Source organism: Chelonoidis abingdonii, chromosome 3, assembly GCF_003597395.2.
Source record: "Chelonoidis abingdonii isolate Lonesome George chromosome 3, CheloAbing_2.0, whole genome shotgun sequence".
In the NCBI taxonomy this organism is placed as follows: domain Eukaryota; kingdom Metazoa; phylum Chordata; order Testudines; family Testudinidae; genus Chelonoidis; species Chelonoidis abingdonii.
In genome coordinates this window covers 203341150-203357315 of record NC_133771.1, presented here as the reverse complement: position 1 = coordinate 203357315, position 16166 = coordinate 203341150, and the positions used below count along the sequence as shown (strand labels likewise).

General features: G+C 41.1%; 1 protein-coding gene across 12 annotated transcripts in view; it reads left to right on the top strand.

The window, feature by feature from the left end:
- EHBP1 (EH domain binding protein 1) overlaps positions 1-16166 on the top strand; it is a 337395-nt gene that overhangs the window by 153844 nt on the left and 167385 nt on the right. For all 12 annotated transcript variants that reach the window (XM_032763268.2, XM_032763265.2, XM_032763264.2 and 9 more), the window contains exons 6-7: positions 6662-6843; positions 11527-11666. In XM_032763268.2, the coding sequence (XP_032619159.1) occupies positions 6662-6843; positions 11527-11666 (322 nt within the window). The remainder of the gene's footprint in view (positions 1-6661; positions 6844-11526; positions 11667-16166) is intronic.

Here is a 16166-nt window from a genome sequence, read left to right as displayed (position 1 = left end):
TGGAGTTGCAAATATTGAAATAAGATGTGTGTTTGTTTAGTTAGAATGAAGTATAACAAAAAAAACCCTGTTTTTATAAAAAACTTCATTTCAGAGTCAAATTGAACTGGCAGTGTCCCTTTAAAGTTTTAAAACTATACTTTAATTTGCTGTATATTAAACATAGACCTGAAAAGGAGGGGGAAATGTGGACAGCTCAGATCATTACTTGGAGGAGTAGTTCTCAAACTTTTGTACTGATGACCCCTTTCACATAGCAAGCCTCTGAGTGGGACCCCCCGTTTATCAATTAAAAACACTTTTAAATATATTTAACACCATTATATATGCTGGAGGCAAAGCAGGGTTTGGGGTGGAGGCTGACAGCTCGCGACCGCCCATGTAATAACTTCATGACCCTGTGAGGGGTCCCGACTCCCAGTCTGAGAATCCCTGATTTAGAGGTTGGTTGATTTATTTTTGGTGCAAAAGTAGCTGTAGACTCTTTCAACCAGAATTCCATCCTACTGGTGTAAGGGTTCAGACTAATTATTATAAGAAATAAGCAAATACATGTTCTGCCTTAAGTATCTGTGAATTTAATACTTGTGAAGGTGCTGAATTTGCAGTCCTAGAAATTAAAGCCCTCCCTTTATACCCAGGTTCTGGTAACGTAGTAGTGCAAGTTTTCATGCACTATTCTGCCCATATATCTCGGGACCTGACATGAAGGGATCACTTCTAGAATTGAATGTATAATTGAGTCTGTATCCTCATTCAAAGATTTGCCTGTCTCCTGAAATTGCCAGTGAGGCCAACAGTCCCAATCGTGAAGGTATGTTGATGTCATTGTTTATGCAATGAGGACTGGAGTGAGACCATGAAACTTATTTCATTTGAGCCACTGAATAGTCAGATACATCTGATGAAATGGATTCTAGCCCACGAAAACTTATGCCCAAATAAGCATAGTCTCTGCAGTGCCACAAGGACTCCTCGTTGTTTTTGCTGAATAGTCGGAGGTTATCAACTTGCGAGCAATCAGCTATTGACTTGATTTGGTTTGCACTAGTGACCTAGTAACACAATAGGCTTTGCTTTTTATTACTCATAGTTAGCAGACATTCTGGGGGCGGTGAGAAGGATGTGGTTAAATGTATTCACAAATTTGCTATAATTTGAATCTTCCAGCAGGGAAGGCTTTCTCCTTGAAGTAGTGTGGGAGTATAAAAGCATATATTTAACTCAAAGTTTCTGTGTCTGTGTAATGTGCTTATTGATAGTTTTCTTTTTTCATAAAAAACTAAACGGTTACGTAGATCGCCAGCCCTTACTCAGTACTCTTGAGAAACTTAAGCTTTCCGAAGCAGATGGCACTATCAAGGGAATCTTATTTTATCTGCTTGTATTTTTGTTTTTGTTTTAACAAGACTTGAGCTCTTTTTCCTTTCAAATAAACTTCTTTCTAAAATTATTTTAAAGGTGCTTTCTAAGAGCTTTTCGTATTTTCTATATTTTTTCTGATGTCAGCAGAGCTGTACAATAACTACTGTAACTCAAAGGAGTCTGACATACCACTTTATTTAAAAAATATGGCAAATATCTGAACGCATATCAATATTTGAGTGTTTGAAGATAACTCAAGATAAATCTACAGTTCCAGTTATTCTTGGTTGTCTCTAATCCCTATGAGATTGTCAATAAATATTGTCAAATTACCCATAAATCTCACAATTGATCTCTGTGTGTGGCCAGAGGGGTCTAGTGAACTGTATCCTTTCCCATTCGTGACTACGTGGATCTCTTCCCATTGTGATTACAGTGATGACAATCCCACCAATTCACACAATGTCCTGTGGCAACTATAGCAATTGCTTACATAATAAAATAATATTAGGAAAATATTTATGTATTTGTATCTGTTGCCTTTATTCCTATTTCTTTTCCCTCTATATGGAGATAGTTGGAAAGGAGGGGATTCAGCCTGTTTTCTAGATGTCCAAGCTCTCATTTTTTTCCTATGGTGAAGAGCCTTGACATCTGTAAAATGAGATGGAAGTAAGGAGGTGAAGCCAATATCTACCAGCTTTCTGTAGACTACTAATGGTCCATGTACCCCAGTACAAGAATTACTGTCTGATCCAACATCCTCTCATATGGTATGAGAAAAAGTAAATGACTAAATACATTAGATAACTCTCTCACTCTTATAGCAGTCTAGAACTGTTTACTAATATACAAGTATGGGCTTAGCTTCCTCTAACTGTGCTATGTACTTTATGTTTATCATTATTTTCCAGTTGATAATGTCAGCATCGTTATTTGTAAAGAAACATAATGCTTCACTAATTCTGTATTATTTCAGTGGCTGAACAAGTTTTGTACTAAGAACTCAATCCTGCCTACAAATATATGGGTGTGTACTGTCAAGTACCTTGTAAACTGAATTTTTATGCATGTGTAATGTGATATATTTAGAGGGATAGTTGAGCCTTACATGTTTTAAGATCTGGTTTCTATTTTATATATAAAAATGCTTCACAGAATGTTTTGAAAAACATTGAGCAAAAGAAAAAACAAATACGATAAGCTTTCTTGGTTTCTCTTCTATAAAATGTGTCATCTCCTCCTGTGAGACCAGGTGTAATACTAATCTGTATTTTAATAATTTTGACCATATTGATATTGGGTGTAACAGCTTTATAAATTGTGCTTTTGATTTAAAACCATTCATCCTGGCCTACTGATAGTTACCTGTCTACATCTTATCTGTATGCTTTTGTCCTGGTTTATCGCTTTTCTCTACTGATTTAAGATGTTCCTTTCCAGGAACATCTAGAATTATTCCAATTCTAGAGTGACAGCCACTGTAACTTTAGAGTGACCAGATAAGGGGAAAATATCGGGAGAACCGCGGGGGGGGCGGGTGCGGGGGTTGTGGTGGGGGGGTTACTCTCACCCATCCGGGAGTTCAGCGGCAATTCGGCGGAGAGCCCTTCAGTTGCAGACGGTCTTTGGCAGTATTTTGGCAGGGGGTAATAAACCTTGCCGCCAAAGACAGAAGCACCCACTGCTGAAATACTGCTGAAGACTGTCCTCGACTGAAGGACTCTCTGCCGAATTGCCACCGAAGACCAGGAAACAAAATATCGGGACAAATGGCATCCCGACCGTACTCTGGTTGGGATGCAAGACAAACTCCTCAAAATCGGGACAGTCCAAATTTTATCGGAATGTCTGGTCACCCTATGTAACTTGGACCATATTACTTTTCAGAGCATGCCAAATTTTGAGAAGATATCTGTTTGTATAGTGCATTTGAATGCTATAAAATGTGGCTGTTAATAAATTCAACAAAGACAATGTAGGAAAAGTAGGGTATGTCATAGTTGAAAGCATATTCCATGGAATTATATTCCAAAAGTTTTATGGCAAAATCAATTGAGGTTTTAAACATCTCAACAGAGTTTTTTTTCAAAGGGGAAGGTAGGCTAGGAGAACCTCCCACCCTCCACTAGTCTCAGTTGGCCTCAGGGCAAAAAACAGACACATAGCACATTCTTCCTCCCCCAAAGTGCACTTACCTGAAAGCAGGTCCCAAACAAACCTACATACATGTCTTCCCATCCATAGCATGGCTTTAATTACAAAATAAGTAAGTTAGAATTTTAGGTGAATATGATATTTGTTTTAGGACTTCTCTCAATGAAATGGTCAAGAAAATTGTAAGTAATTGGATGGCAAATGTACCTTCTTCTCAGCACTGGGGATAACTGGGGGGAATTCTCTGGTAGCTGACTTTGAGGCTGATTTGCACCATTGCACTGGCACAAAAACAGCCATAATGCAGGGCTAGAAACTGGTCTGGTAAAAATCGTTTTAAAGTTAACTTAGCCATAGACAACCTGGATCTCAAATGTGTTGTTACAAATGAAAGCTGGTCTTCTCCCTCTGTTTCATGTGAATGTCAATGAACTACAGTTGTACCCCATACTTCAGTGCAAGCAGAGCTCATGCAGCATCAGTCACATGCACTTTTCACAAAGTGCATTATAGAGTGCGACTAGCAGAGAGAGGAGGAATTCAGCCAAGTAACAGGCTGGGTGAGCATCCATTTCTTTTTCCATTTAGTCATGATTTCAAGGATACTGAGGTGGGAGACTGGTTTTCATTGTCAGCATCAGAATAGACATACCAGTTGATCAGTACACTCATGTGTTTTGTTGCTGATCAGCAACTTATCCAGAGGGCTGAGAGTAGGTAAGCAAATTTTATTTATTCCATTTGGGATTGTTATTGTCCCTCATTCAAGAGGATTTTTCCTAGCCTGTTCCTTTTGTGTGTTAATTAGGGAAAAGGAGTGGGTACTGAACAAGATATGTATTCTAATGCATCATTTGTAGTTGTGTCTCATCAGTTCAATCAGACTGTCATTTTAGTGGCAATGGGTTTAAGGAAAACCAGATTCCCTGGCTTTGAAAGCATTAAAATGATGAAAAGCATCCCCATATATATATATTAAATAGCAACCCTCTAGATAAGAATAACTATTGCCATAATTATAAAATTTTAGAACATACTAAGGTGGGATTTTTTGTGAACCCATCCTAATTGACTGAAAAAGGAAACTGAATACAAAATATGACAAATATTTCCTGATCATTATAGCCCACACAAATGGAACAGTATATTTTTGGTTTCACTGTAAATGGGAGCATAATTCAGACTGTTGTGTAATTTTTATTTTCTTCTTTTCTGATTGACAAAAAGAAGTACATGTACGAGTTTTTCCCATATCTGTTACACTTTTGTAATTATTCATGTGCTGTCTTCTACAATATTTTTGAGTATTCTACAGGACAAAAATAGAAGCTACAAAAGATCTTTCTCTAAAACTATTAAAAATACCTTAAGCTATTAGCTAAGCAAAGGTTTAGCCAATTTTTTAAAATTAAAAATTGCATCCAGACCATAAACAGAAAAATCTGAAACTTGCAAATATAGCAGTATAAAACAGCCCTCTTCCAAGGTTTTCAGTGAAAACAACTGATCTTCAATGGTACTGTTAGACTGCAGTGTTGTAATAAAGGCAAATAATTATTATGCAAGGTAAATGTTGTTGTTAAGAAGCAAACTGCTTATTCAGATTTGTATAGAGAACAACCAAAAAAATATTGTGCCAGTTCTCACGCATTACTTTCAGGACAGATGCTGCAGTAAATCTTGAATCCTAAATTAGTTGTACTATTTAGCTATTCTAAAGGTACAGTACAATAACAGATTATTGTCGTTCATATCAGTGTAATAGATTGAAACTCCCTCATACTCTTCATTTTACACATTGTCAGAACCTTGGACCTTAATCTCATTTTTTTGATTGACAGTCGTGGCCAGGGAAAGAGCACTTGTATTGTTTGCGATAGTCGCATCTGTTCAACTTGATTCAGTTGAGAGTATTTGCATATTCTTAAGTATTTCTTCTGAGAGCCTAAATCCTTCTCAAGTGTTTGATGCATTTTTGAAATTCATTCATAAGGTATCTACATGCACTAATAGTTCTGTATAATATTCGTGTGCATAATCTGACAGATAAGGCTAGTTTTTTAAACAAGGTATTCTTTGGGGATGACATATTACATTCTGACTTATTCTACTGGGCAGAAATGTCAAGTACTTAGAAAAGGGACGCTTGAATGTTCTGATTGAATTAGTCGTCTTTATTCAAGACGAATTGTCAACCGCAGTAAAATGTAGTTTTATTGTGAGAACATTTTTCAAAAGTTAACAGCAGTTTTTCTTTTTCTTTTTTTTTTTTCTTTCCTCCATTAGAACTTTATTGCATATCATTTCTTTTCTGGTATGCTGAGAGTTGTAGACAAAACTGTGTAGTAGATTCTTAGAAGCAGTTTAGATTAATTTATATCTGAATTCTTTAGAACACCTCTCTTCAAATGTGAATCAGGCATTGATCTTACTCTTATTTTTTGTCTCCCGAAGATTTTATAGCCATTCTAGAAATACTGTCAATCTTAACTTCAGAAATCTCCAACTCAGGATGTACATGTACTATGCTTGTTAGAAAGAAAATAGCCTTGAAAAAAATTTCAACATTAAATTCAATGCTTAAAGTCTAGCAGCAGCTCAAAATAGTACTTGTCTACTTAATACTGCATAGTACTTTATATGTTTTTCAAAGCAACATAGAAATATTAATTTTCACTATTCTTCTCTGGGGTGAGTTTTCCAAAGGGGAAACCGGAGCATGAGCCTGCAAATGGAGCTGCGTGGGTAGAGTCTTATGCCCATGCAGAGTCCCATTGACCTCAGGGAATGTAATAGTCCACCAAGTGGATCCTAGTGCAAGATCTAAACCTTTGTGATTTAAGGGCTGATGCTAAGGCCCACTGAACACAATTAAAAGCCTCTCATTGTCTTCAGTGGGCTTTGGATGGGGCCCTTTGTGATTGAGCCAGGCTTAGAACTCAGGAATTTCTGTCTCCCAGGGGTATTACTTGATCCACTGGACCACTCTGCCTCTCTACTGGAAAAAAGAATGAGGCCGATCTGTTTGCTAGGGGTTTTCCCCCCTCTTTATGAAACTGCTGGTTTCTGTGTTACAACTCTTCACCTCTTTATTTTATTTTTTTAAAGTTATTTCATGTTGTTTTATGTTTACTTTCAGGAATCACTTTCTGGACGCAGAAAAGCACTTGCCACCAGCAGCATCAACATGAAGCAATATGCAAGCCCCATGCCTACACAGACAGATGTCAAGTTAAAATTCAAGCCTTTGTCTAAGAAAGTTGTATCTGCCACCCTTCAGTTCTCATTATCGTGTATTTTCCTGAGGGAAGGAAAAGCTACGTAAGTTTTTCACCAGATAGGCTGCTTTGTGTTGCCTTTCAAAGACCTCTTTGGGTAGCAAGCACTCTAGCTGTATAGAATGGCAGGAGTTGAGAGTATCCTTCAGCATACCAATCATTCCTGTCATACTTTGTTTCTGAGGCTGAGTAAACATAATTTCTTACTCTGACTATAGCTTCCTGTTCTTCAGATCAAGACATTTTCTTCTACTTTATTAATACGTTAAAAAGCAGCTGCCTAAAAATATTCACAGCTTTGAAAGGGAGCAGGTGGGGGAGGAGTGCTCAGCTAGAGATGTCCCTAGCATGGAGGATGGGAAAAGCTGGACAGGAGCCCAACTGTATCCATCCCCTCAGAAAACCAAAGCTTGTTGATGGGTGAGGATGGAGCGGAAGACGTAGACAGAGGGAGCATTCTTGGGTTGCTCAGGAGAACATCCAGTGAAGCCAGCTCACCTGAGCATTGATCTTTCCATTCTCCCTGCAGATCTGTGTACATACGTACATGTACGTATGTACGTGCACACACGCGCGCGCACACCTTGCTTACCTCAGGAGCTTTCAGAGAAGAGGAAGAAATTAATGGTGTTTCCAGATCATCTTACCCCCCTCAATTTATTTGTAGGATTCAAGGCCCTGCATCCCTTGCTTTCAGATGGGTTGGGGTAGAGTGGTTGCCAAGTGTTATAAATTTAGTCAAATGCCCCTACTTGGGCATTCACCAGACTGCTGTGAGGGATCAAGCCATAGAATTATAGGTATTCTTAGCTTGCTGGGGGCTTGGGCAGAGTCTTGGCACTGTCCTTGGCTTTGCATCTTCAGCATTCACTCCAGGAGCAGACTTCTTATCTGATACCCCTTTTGGCATTTGGGACCCCCCGCCCCTTATACAACTGTCTAGACCAGGGGTGACCAAACCGCAGCTCATGAGCTGCATGCGGCTCTTTTGCAGTTAAAGTGCGTCTCACAGCGCTGCCCATTCTCCACCTACCAGACTGGAGGGGAGCTCAGGACTTCAGCCTCGTGGGGCACCCCTGCCGGGGCATGACTTGCAAACTTGTGAAGATTATCGTATGCAAGTTGGAGGGTCAGTAAGTTTGACCATCCCAGGTCTAGACCCTGAAACTAGTCCTGGCTCCGCCAACCTTCCTCTGCAGCTCTTGCACATTCCCTACAATCCTTCTGAAGGTGTGAGCTGTCTGGTTTACAGTGTCTTTTCTGGGGCATGGGATAATTGTAGCACCTCATACATGCAGATACGCTTCACAGAGGATTCTAACATCCCATTTTTCATTACTTAACAGAGAGAAAGCACCAGAGAGTACAGCTCATTTAGAAAATAACAAACATTCTGAATACAGTGCCCCCTCACTGTAGCTCTTCCTTCACTAGGAGTCCTTGGGGGACTGTCTATAGTTCAGGTAGGCAGGGTTTCCCCCACCTCATCAGGATTCTGCAGCAGCTTCTCTCCACTTGATTGGTGAAAATGGCTGAAGACCCCAAATAGAGAAGCTCTTGACCTTTTATAACCTTTAAGCCCCTCTGTCATTTGATGTCTGGATCAGCCTCCTCAAGTGATCCCAGACCCCCTACTTTGTTGCCATGCAGCCTCTCCCCAGACAAACCAATTCTTCTGGGTGGGAGGCCAGCTGTTGTCTAGGATGTTAGTATTTGAACAGAGGACCAACTGGATTAATGACCCTCTGTTGTCAGTCTTATATCAGTATCCTTTGGAATTTCAGTCCAACATGGAGGTAAAAGGACAACAGAGAAGACTCAGAGCTGCACATTCAAAATGGCCTTTGCACCTTGGTAAAGATACATATAGAGAGTTCATAATCTCGCACAGATTCCATAAATTGTACAGACAAAGTCCCCAAATCATCACAGCAAACTAGCTTCTTTTTTTCCCTCTCTTTCTTCCTCATGGCAGAATATAGGGCTGGCAGGACAGAGAGGCAATAGGACAGGGAGGCCATTGCTAAGGTGGTCTATTTCACATGCAATTTTTTTTCAGGAATGTTAACAACCTGTGGCCGACTTTGGCTGTCTTGATGATATCTGTGGATCCTTCCCATTCTCATATATCATACTTTTCTACCCCAGAACTGTTTTTGGTACAGGGATTTCCAAACTGTTTCATCATGTAGGACAGATTTGGCAGAGATTGTCTTGTGGACCACCTATCCTGCCTTTCACAATTACACAGACAATTTTCTCCCTCGTTTGCCATTTCATAACATCCCTTTGGAAACTAATGAATATATTGACTAATGAATATGTTGTAAAAATATTAGAAAGACGTTGTATTTATAGCTGTTGTTTAATGCAATTTAGCAGCTGGAAATGAGGGAAAGGAGCCATCAGCGGGTTACCAGCCTCCTCTTGAACTATCAACAGGGAACCTCTGTTTTAGGCTGCTGGATACTGGTGTTTGGGGCCCTGATTCGTGAAAGCAAATCTCTTCAGGATAGCACTTAAGCATGTGCCTAAGTTGCATTGAAATTGATGAGACTCCAGAATATGCTTAAAGTTAAGCATGGGGTGAGCTTAAGTCAGGGGTTCTCACAACAAATTTTTTTGGTGGCCTCAGAGTCTGGCCACCAACTCTTGCTGACAATTCTTCCTAAAATACTTAATTAACTTTAGGAAAAACAGATAAATTGCAATGATTTGGACAGGTATATGTGCATATTTATGTAGGGGGGGTTTCAGACTCAGTAATAAAAACAATTTACAGTTGTCTCTATTCTTTACTGGACTAAACAGAATAGAAACACACATAAGGCACTCAGCATGTTCTTGTCTTTTTGTTGTTGTTTCTTTTACTTTTTTGGTTGCGCTTTTTATTTTTTTCCTTCTAAGACTTGCTAGCTGGTAAATCTTCTGCTGTGAAAAGTGATATTTGTATGTTTGTTAATATCGCTTTTCACAGCAGACTTACTCAGCTACAGCAAGCCTGGGACAAATTAAGCCCTGAATAGGGAGGCGGGCAGGGAGTCAGCAGGGCCCAGGGACAATGGCAGGGGTGGGGAGCCTGGGGCTGGCGCCTGGAACCAGAGCCTGCCACCATGTGGATGGAGCCTGAAGCCCCGTGTCTGAAGCCTGCCTCTCCTACTCCCGGGAAAGAGGGGAATTCACTGGCTGCCTGCACCTCCAGAGCTGCTGGTTAGTTGATAGGTTCTTATCTTGGAACTTTCCCACTCACAGGGGGGATAGGTCAGTGGTTTGAGCATTGGCCTGCTAAACCCAGGGTTGTGAGTTCAGTCCTTGAGGGGACCATTTAGGGATCTGGGGCAAAAATCTGCCTGGGCATTGGTCCTGCTTTGAGCAGGGGGTTGGAGTAGATGACCTCCTGAGGTCCCTTCCAACCCTGATAGTCTATGATTCTACTAGAAGATTCAGATTCTGTAGTTATCAGTTGCCAGCCTATCTACTTTACTGTGCAGACCATTTGAAACCAGTAAGAGAGGGACCTTTGTGATTTCTTGGATATTAATTTTAATAATAATAATTATTTATCTTACAGTGGCACTTAGAGGCTTCAACTAAGATCAGGGTCCCTTTGTGCTATGTGCTTTGCAGATATGTAGGAAGAGACTATCCCTGCTCCAAAAAGCTCACAGTTTAATTAGTATACTGAACTTATCAAGGCTATACAGATGTGTAAAGTTACTCGTGTGTAGTTTTTGTGCAGGATTGAGGCCTGGTTTGTACTTGATCTGTAGTTTACTACCATAGAGGATGGCTTTTAAAGTAACTTTGTACCAATGTCATGAAAATGTATCCACCGAGGCACAAAATCTGTGCATCCTGTTTTACCATGGTTAGCTTGTAACATGGAGAGAGGGAAATTAATATTTTTTACTTGCCTATTTTTAAAAAAAATTGCTTTGAGCAAGTAAGTGAATAGACTATTGCAAAGCTGCTATAAAATAGCTTGATTAAACAATAGAAAGTTATTAAAATAGTTTTTAAAAAATTGAGTCCATCCATGTTTCGAGAATGACACTGTGAACTTGAAAACATTGGTTGCTATGGAAATAGCACTTTAGAACATCCATTGCTTTAAATCTTTTGTCTGCAGCCATGTTTTCAACAAGATTCGGTTGTAATCCACACTCCAGTGGTGCATACATGCAAGGGACAGAAATTGGCCCATAAAATATATTAAAAAAAAATTCTTGTTTATGTACTCATGAATTTAGGAGAGTCTTAGGAGACTGTGAGTCTTAGGAGAAGGTGGTGGTTCATAGGCACTAGGTCTGACCAAGCACCCTCAGCTTATATTGAATGACCCCCAAAGGGAATAAATTATTGTTCTGTATAACTTCAGGATAGATTTAAAAAATTGTAAGAGGAGAGGATTAAATTGATCCTTAATGAAAGCGTTTTTTGCTTTTTAAGTTTTTGGCAATGGGAAACTTGTAATCTATAAATTAATGCTATGAACATATACATTCATATCTTGTTCTTATAAGTATTCTTAAGACTACTTCCAAAGCCCATCAAAGTCAACTGAAGGCTATCCCTTGACTTCAAAAGGTTTTAGAGCAGGCCCTTAGTAAAGAAAAGGAATCTTCTTTTTGAAAAATAGTATTTTAATAGTAAAATACTATCAAATATGACTTGAACAGTATTGCCTTTTAATGATTTGTTTGATGTATTGGCATTTGTGGTATAGAGATGAAGACATGCAAAGCCTGGCTAGTTTGATGAGTATGAAGCAAGCCGACATTGGAAATTTAGATGATTTTGAGGAAGACAATGAAGAAGATGAAGAGAACAGAGTGAATCAGGAGGAAAAGGCTGCAAAAATTACAGGTTGGTCTTGTCACAAAGGGACATAAATAAGATATTGTTTTTTCCCTATAATCAGGAAAGTTCCATGGATTTTGTTCTTCTATTATGTGAATATGCTTTCTTATAAAACAGCAATTTAGGATAAACCAATTGCATATGTCCTGATAATACAGCTATACATGAGGCTAATTTTTGCGAACTTCAGAGACTTGATTTCTTTGTATCGCATTTTCAGAAGGGGAAGCCAAGGAGAGGTGTAAACAGAGCAGTAGAAGGACAGGAAAAGAGATGGGAACAATCAGGAGAGGAGAAAACAAAAGAGAAAGGGCAGAAATGGAAGAGGACAATAAATATTGGGAGAATAACTGAATAAAAGTGGTCCTGTAATGGATAGAGAAGCCCAACTTGATCATCAGCAAGCAGGGGACCACTCTGAGGCAGGACCCAATGAGATTCCCCATAGTGAAAACAGTCTAAAGAATCATCTGCGTTAGATAACTGAGTTACATATTATAGCTAAATGATTATTGAACTTCTTGATCTCAAAAAAGTTTAGTGTGCTTAGGGTGGCTAGTGTGAGTGCAAATCAGAGCAGCATGTCCAAACACAAAGCTTCCTCCTACAGTTGTTATGCCTGTGTATTGTGGTACCTGTCCCACAATTTCAGGCACAGCTCTCTCCTTTCTGAATTATGTATTTCAAGCGTTGAATGTATACTGATTAAAGATGACCTGCAAAGGATTAAAATAGATTGGGTTGTATAAAGATGACCTTAAACTTTTTTTTTTGTTTACGTGCGTAAGTCATGCTTGTTTTTTCCCTAAGAAATATCAAGAAAGTCAGGACAGGCCTTCCCTGATGGACTTGTTGGGGTTCTGAAATGAAAACTATCTCTTCTCAGCTCTTACCTGAACAATGAAGATGATGAATTGTTAAGAGTTCTTCTCCTTGCTATTCAGGCATTTGAGTTAATAATAATTTCTAATGTAAGAAAAGATTCTGTAGGAGGAAAGATGCCTTTCACGTGCCCTCAGTCATAAAGAAGCAAAAAAAAGGCACAAACACATCCCCTAGTGCAGTGCTTTCAAAGTTCAGGTCGCAACGCAGTACTGGATCGTGACCCGAAAGGCACTGGATCGCCTTGCTCAGCAACCCGGTAGCTCCAGTCAGCAATGCCGACCAGGATGTTAAAAGTCCCATCAGCAGTGCTGCCCAGCTAAAGCAGCTGGTAGTGCCTACCTACTCTGACACTGCGCAGCGCCCTGGAAGCAGTCAGCAGTGGGTCTGGCTTCTAGGCAGGGTGGCTATGGGGCTCCATATGCTGGCCCCGCCCTGAGCACCGGCTCCCCTCTCGGAGCTGGGGGGCTGGGACAGTGCCTGTGGGCGAGAGCCGCGCAGGGCCACTTGTGCTCCGCCGCCTAGGAGCCAGACCCTCTGCTGGCCACTTCTGGGGCTCAGGTCATGGTCCCAGGACAGGCAGGAAGCCTGCCTCTGCACATTGGCTGTGCCGCTGACCAGGAGCTGCCAGAGGTAAGTCCGCGCCTCAGTCTCCTGCCCCAGCCCTGAGACCCCCCAAACCTTGAACCCCTTCCTGCAGCCCGAACCCCTCATCCCTAGCGCCTGCACCCCCAGCCCAGAGCCCTGACCCCCTCCCGCACTCCAACCCCGTGCCCAAGCCCAGAGTCCCCTCCCATACCCTGAACCCCTCATTCCCAGCCCCACCCTGAAGCCCCACTCCATTGGGTTGTGGGCATCAACAATGTTCTTCAACTGGGTCCGCAGAAAAAAGTTTGAAAACCACTGCCCTAGTGTATCAGGTTACCTAAAAAAAAAAAAAAAAAAAAAAAAAAAAAAAAGTTAATCTAAATAATAGTATGCTCTGTGGTTTTAATAAGATGAGTGAGAGGATGCCAAGTAGAGCCAAGACCAGCCATGTAATGACTCAGCTGCTGTGTTGGACCTGTATGGAATGGGATGGCATCTGGGGTAGACTATGACAGGTTGCAGAAATGGTTCTCTTGAGTTGTCGAGGGCTATTCCCGAGTGTCACAAGGAGCATTGTGGGATTGCATTGGGAAGACTAATTGAATCATTGGAGTTGCGTCATTGTTCTTCTCGTCCTCATTAGCACTGAAATGGGTCAGGCAAAAGCAACTATGACTACTTGGACCTAGTGCTGTAGTGGTGCTTAAAACACCCGTGAAACATTACAATCGCTTTTGTTTAGCTTCTAGACTACTTCAGTTTCTGGTTTTTAAGGCTTTGATCCTAATCTTTAGAGCCCCAAGCAGGTCAAGACCCAGCTATGTCAGTGACCACATGTCCATCTGTGCTGTACTTTTCTGGAACAGTGCAGTTCACAAAGCCCAGGATGAAATGTGTGAGAGACTGAGATAAAGCATTCTTGGTCAAGGGGTGGAATAAAAACAGGCTGATCACCTTTAAGACCCACTTCTCAGAGAAGCTTTTCCACCATATCCAGAAGGATTTAGGTACACACACAAAACAGATAAACTATAATCAAGAATAAAAACTAAAAAGCCCCACAAACCTGAAGCAAGGCCTCCTATAATTAGGGGAAAGGGAGGAGGAGCAGAAAGCTCCATAAAGCCCTCTAAAGACCCTGTGGGAAGACCTACTTTACCTAGGAAATACCAAGATATTACTGTGATGGTGCAACAGAAAACTCATATGTAAAAAGGCTGCCAGATGTAGAGTGCCAGTTCCTGGCTCACATTTCTATGCCTTTTGTATTGTACCACTCAAGGTAAATGGAGAGCTTCTCTAACAGCTTCTCTAACGGGGTTTCCTGCGATGGTGGAGGAGTCCCCAGCTGGTCTAAAGCCAGTGTGGTTAAGTCTGTGCCATCCACTTTACTTTGCCAAGTGTAGCTTACAGCTGCTTAAAGCTGCTTTTTCCCTCCTCCACACACTTACCCTGAATCCTGCATCAGTCACAGCTTGGACCCATGGTTCTGGCCCAGAGAGCATTCCCGCTCTCTGAACTGGTAATACAACAGATAAGTTTGGTATTTATAACAGACCTTCTGAATGGTTACTTGGAAGGCGGAATGATGAATGCCTTTGAGCAAAGAGTATTCCATATCCAGTCAGTACTCAGATTGAGATTTTTCAGGTTTCATTTTCTTACCATACAAAACCAGTTTGTTTTTGTTGTTGTAAATGTTGCACTCTAGGGCTATATCTACATTGCAACTCCATAAATACTAATCTCCATCTCCATAATCTCCATCTCCATAAGTGCTATTGTGCACAGTGAGCTTCTCCCACTGACACAACTTCTGTCACTTGGGGTGGTGGGTTTTTTATGCCAACAGGAGAGCTCTCTCCTGTCGGCAGAGAGTGTCTTCCCCACACGCACTGCAGCGCTGTAAGTGTAGTCATGTCCTAAGACCCACAAGTAAAAAGCCTGAAAGGAAAAGGTCAGCCTCAGAGACAGTTCTGTTTTGTTTGCTGCAACTGCTGAACTATGCCATTAGCTGAACATCTCCTGTTTGGGAGAGGTGAGAAAGGGAACTGGGCAGTGGGAGGGAGGGTGGAGGAGAGTGTTTGCATGCGATTTCCCAGAGTAGGTGAAATAGCATAAAGAAAGGACAATAAGTAATTGGGGAAAAAGTAAATATTAAGGTCCTGTTCCCATATCCATTGAAATCAGTATAAAGACTCCCATTGACTTTGATGGAAGTTGGATTGGGTCCTAAAAGAGCTACAGTAAATGTACTGAAAGGGGAAAGAAATGAAGCTCCAGGGAAAACTAAGAACCAAAGGAGGAAAATACCTACAGTAGAAAGAGACAGCAAACATGGAGTTATTAGAGGCCTGGTCTACACTACGCATTTAAACCGATTTTAGCAGCATTAAACCGATTTAACGCTATACCCGTCCACACTACGAGGCCCTTTATATCAATATAAAGGGCTCTTTAAATCGGTTTACGAGAGAAGGATATGGCTGCTAATCATCCATTCTGCAGGACACTGGTTCCTAGTACACTTGCCCATCATTCTACGGCAGGACTGGACTCTATTTTTAGAAACCATAAAGGAGGGACTTTACTGCCAGGCACGTGTTTTATGTCACTCATCCATTTTGCCTTTGCCGCCAGGCGGAGTCTCAGCCAGCGGGCACCATGGATAGCACGCAGACCAGTAACCAGAGGCGACAGATAACGCGTCTCCATTGCCAATTTACCTCCGGTGCAGCCAGACCGGACAAGAACAACTGATAACCATGCTCTGCTATTCATGCAAAAGCAAATGAATGATGTGTGTAGCGCTGGAGTATCGCCGTCTGTCCGCAGCATCTCAGTACACCAATACACGTGACTGTAAAAAAAAAAAAAAAAAAAGTCACGGACTCCATTGGTTGCCTGTGCTATGGTGTCTGCCAGGGCCAATCCAGGGAAAAAGGGCGCAAAATGATTGTTTGCCGTTGCTTTCCCCGTAGGAAGGAATGACTGACGACAGTTTACCCCAGAACCAACCCGAGCGGACAATGATTT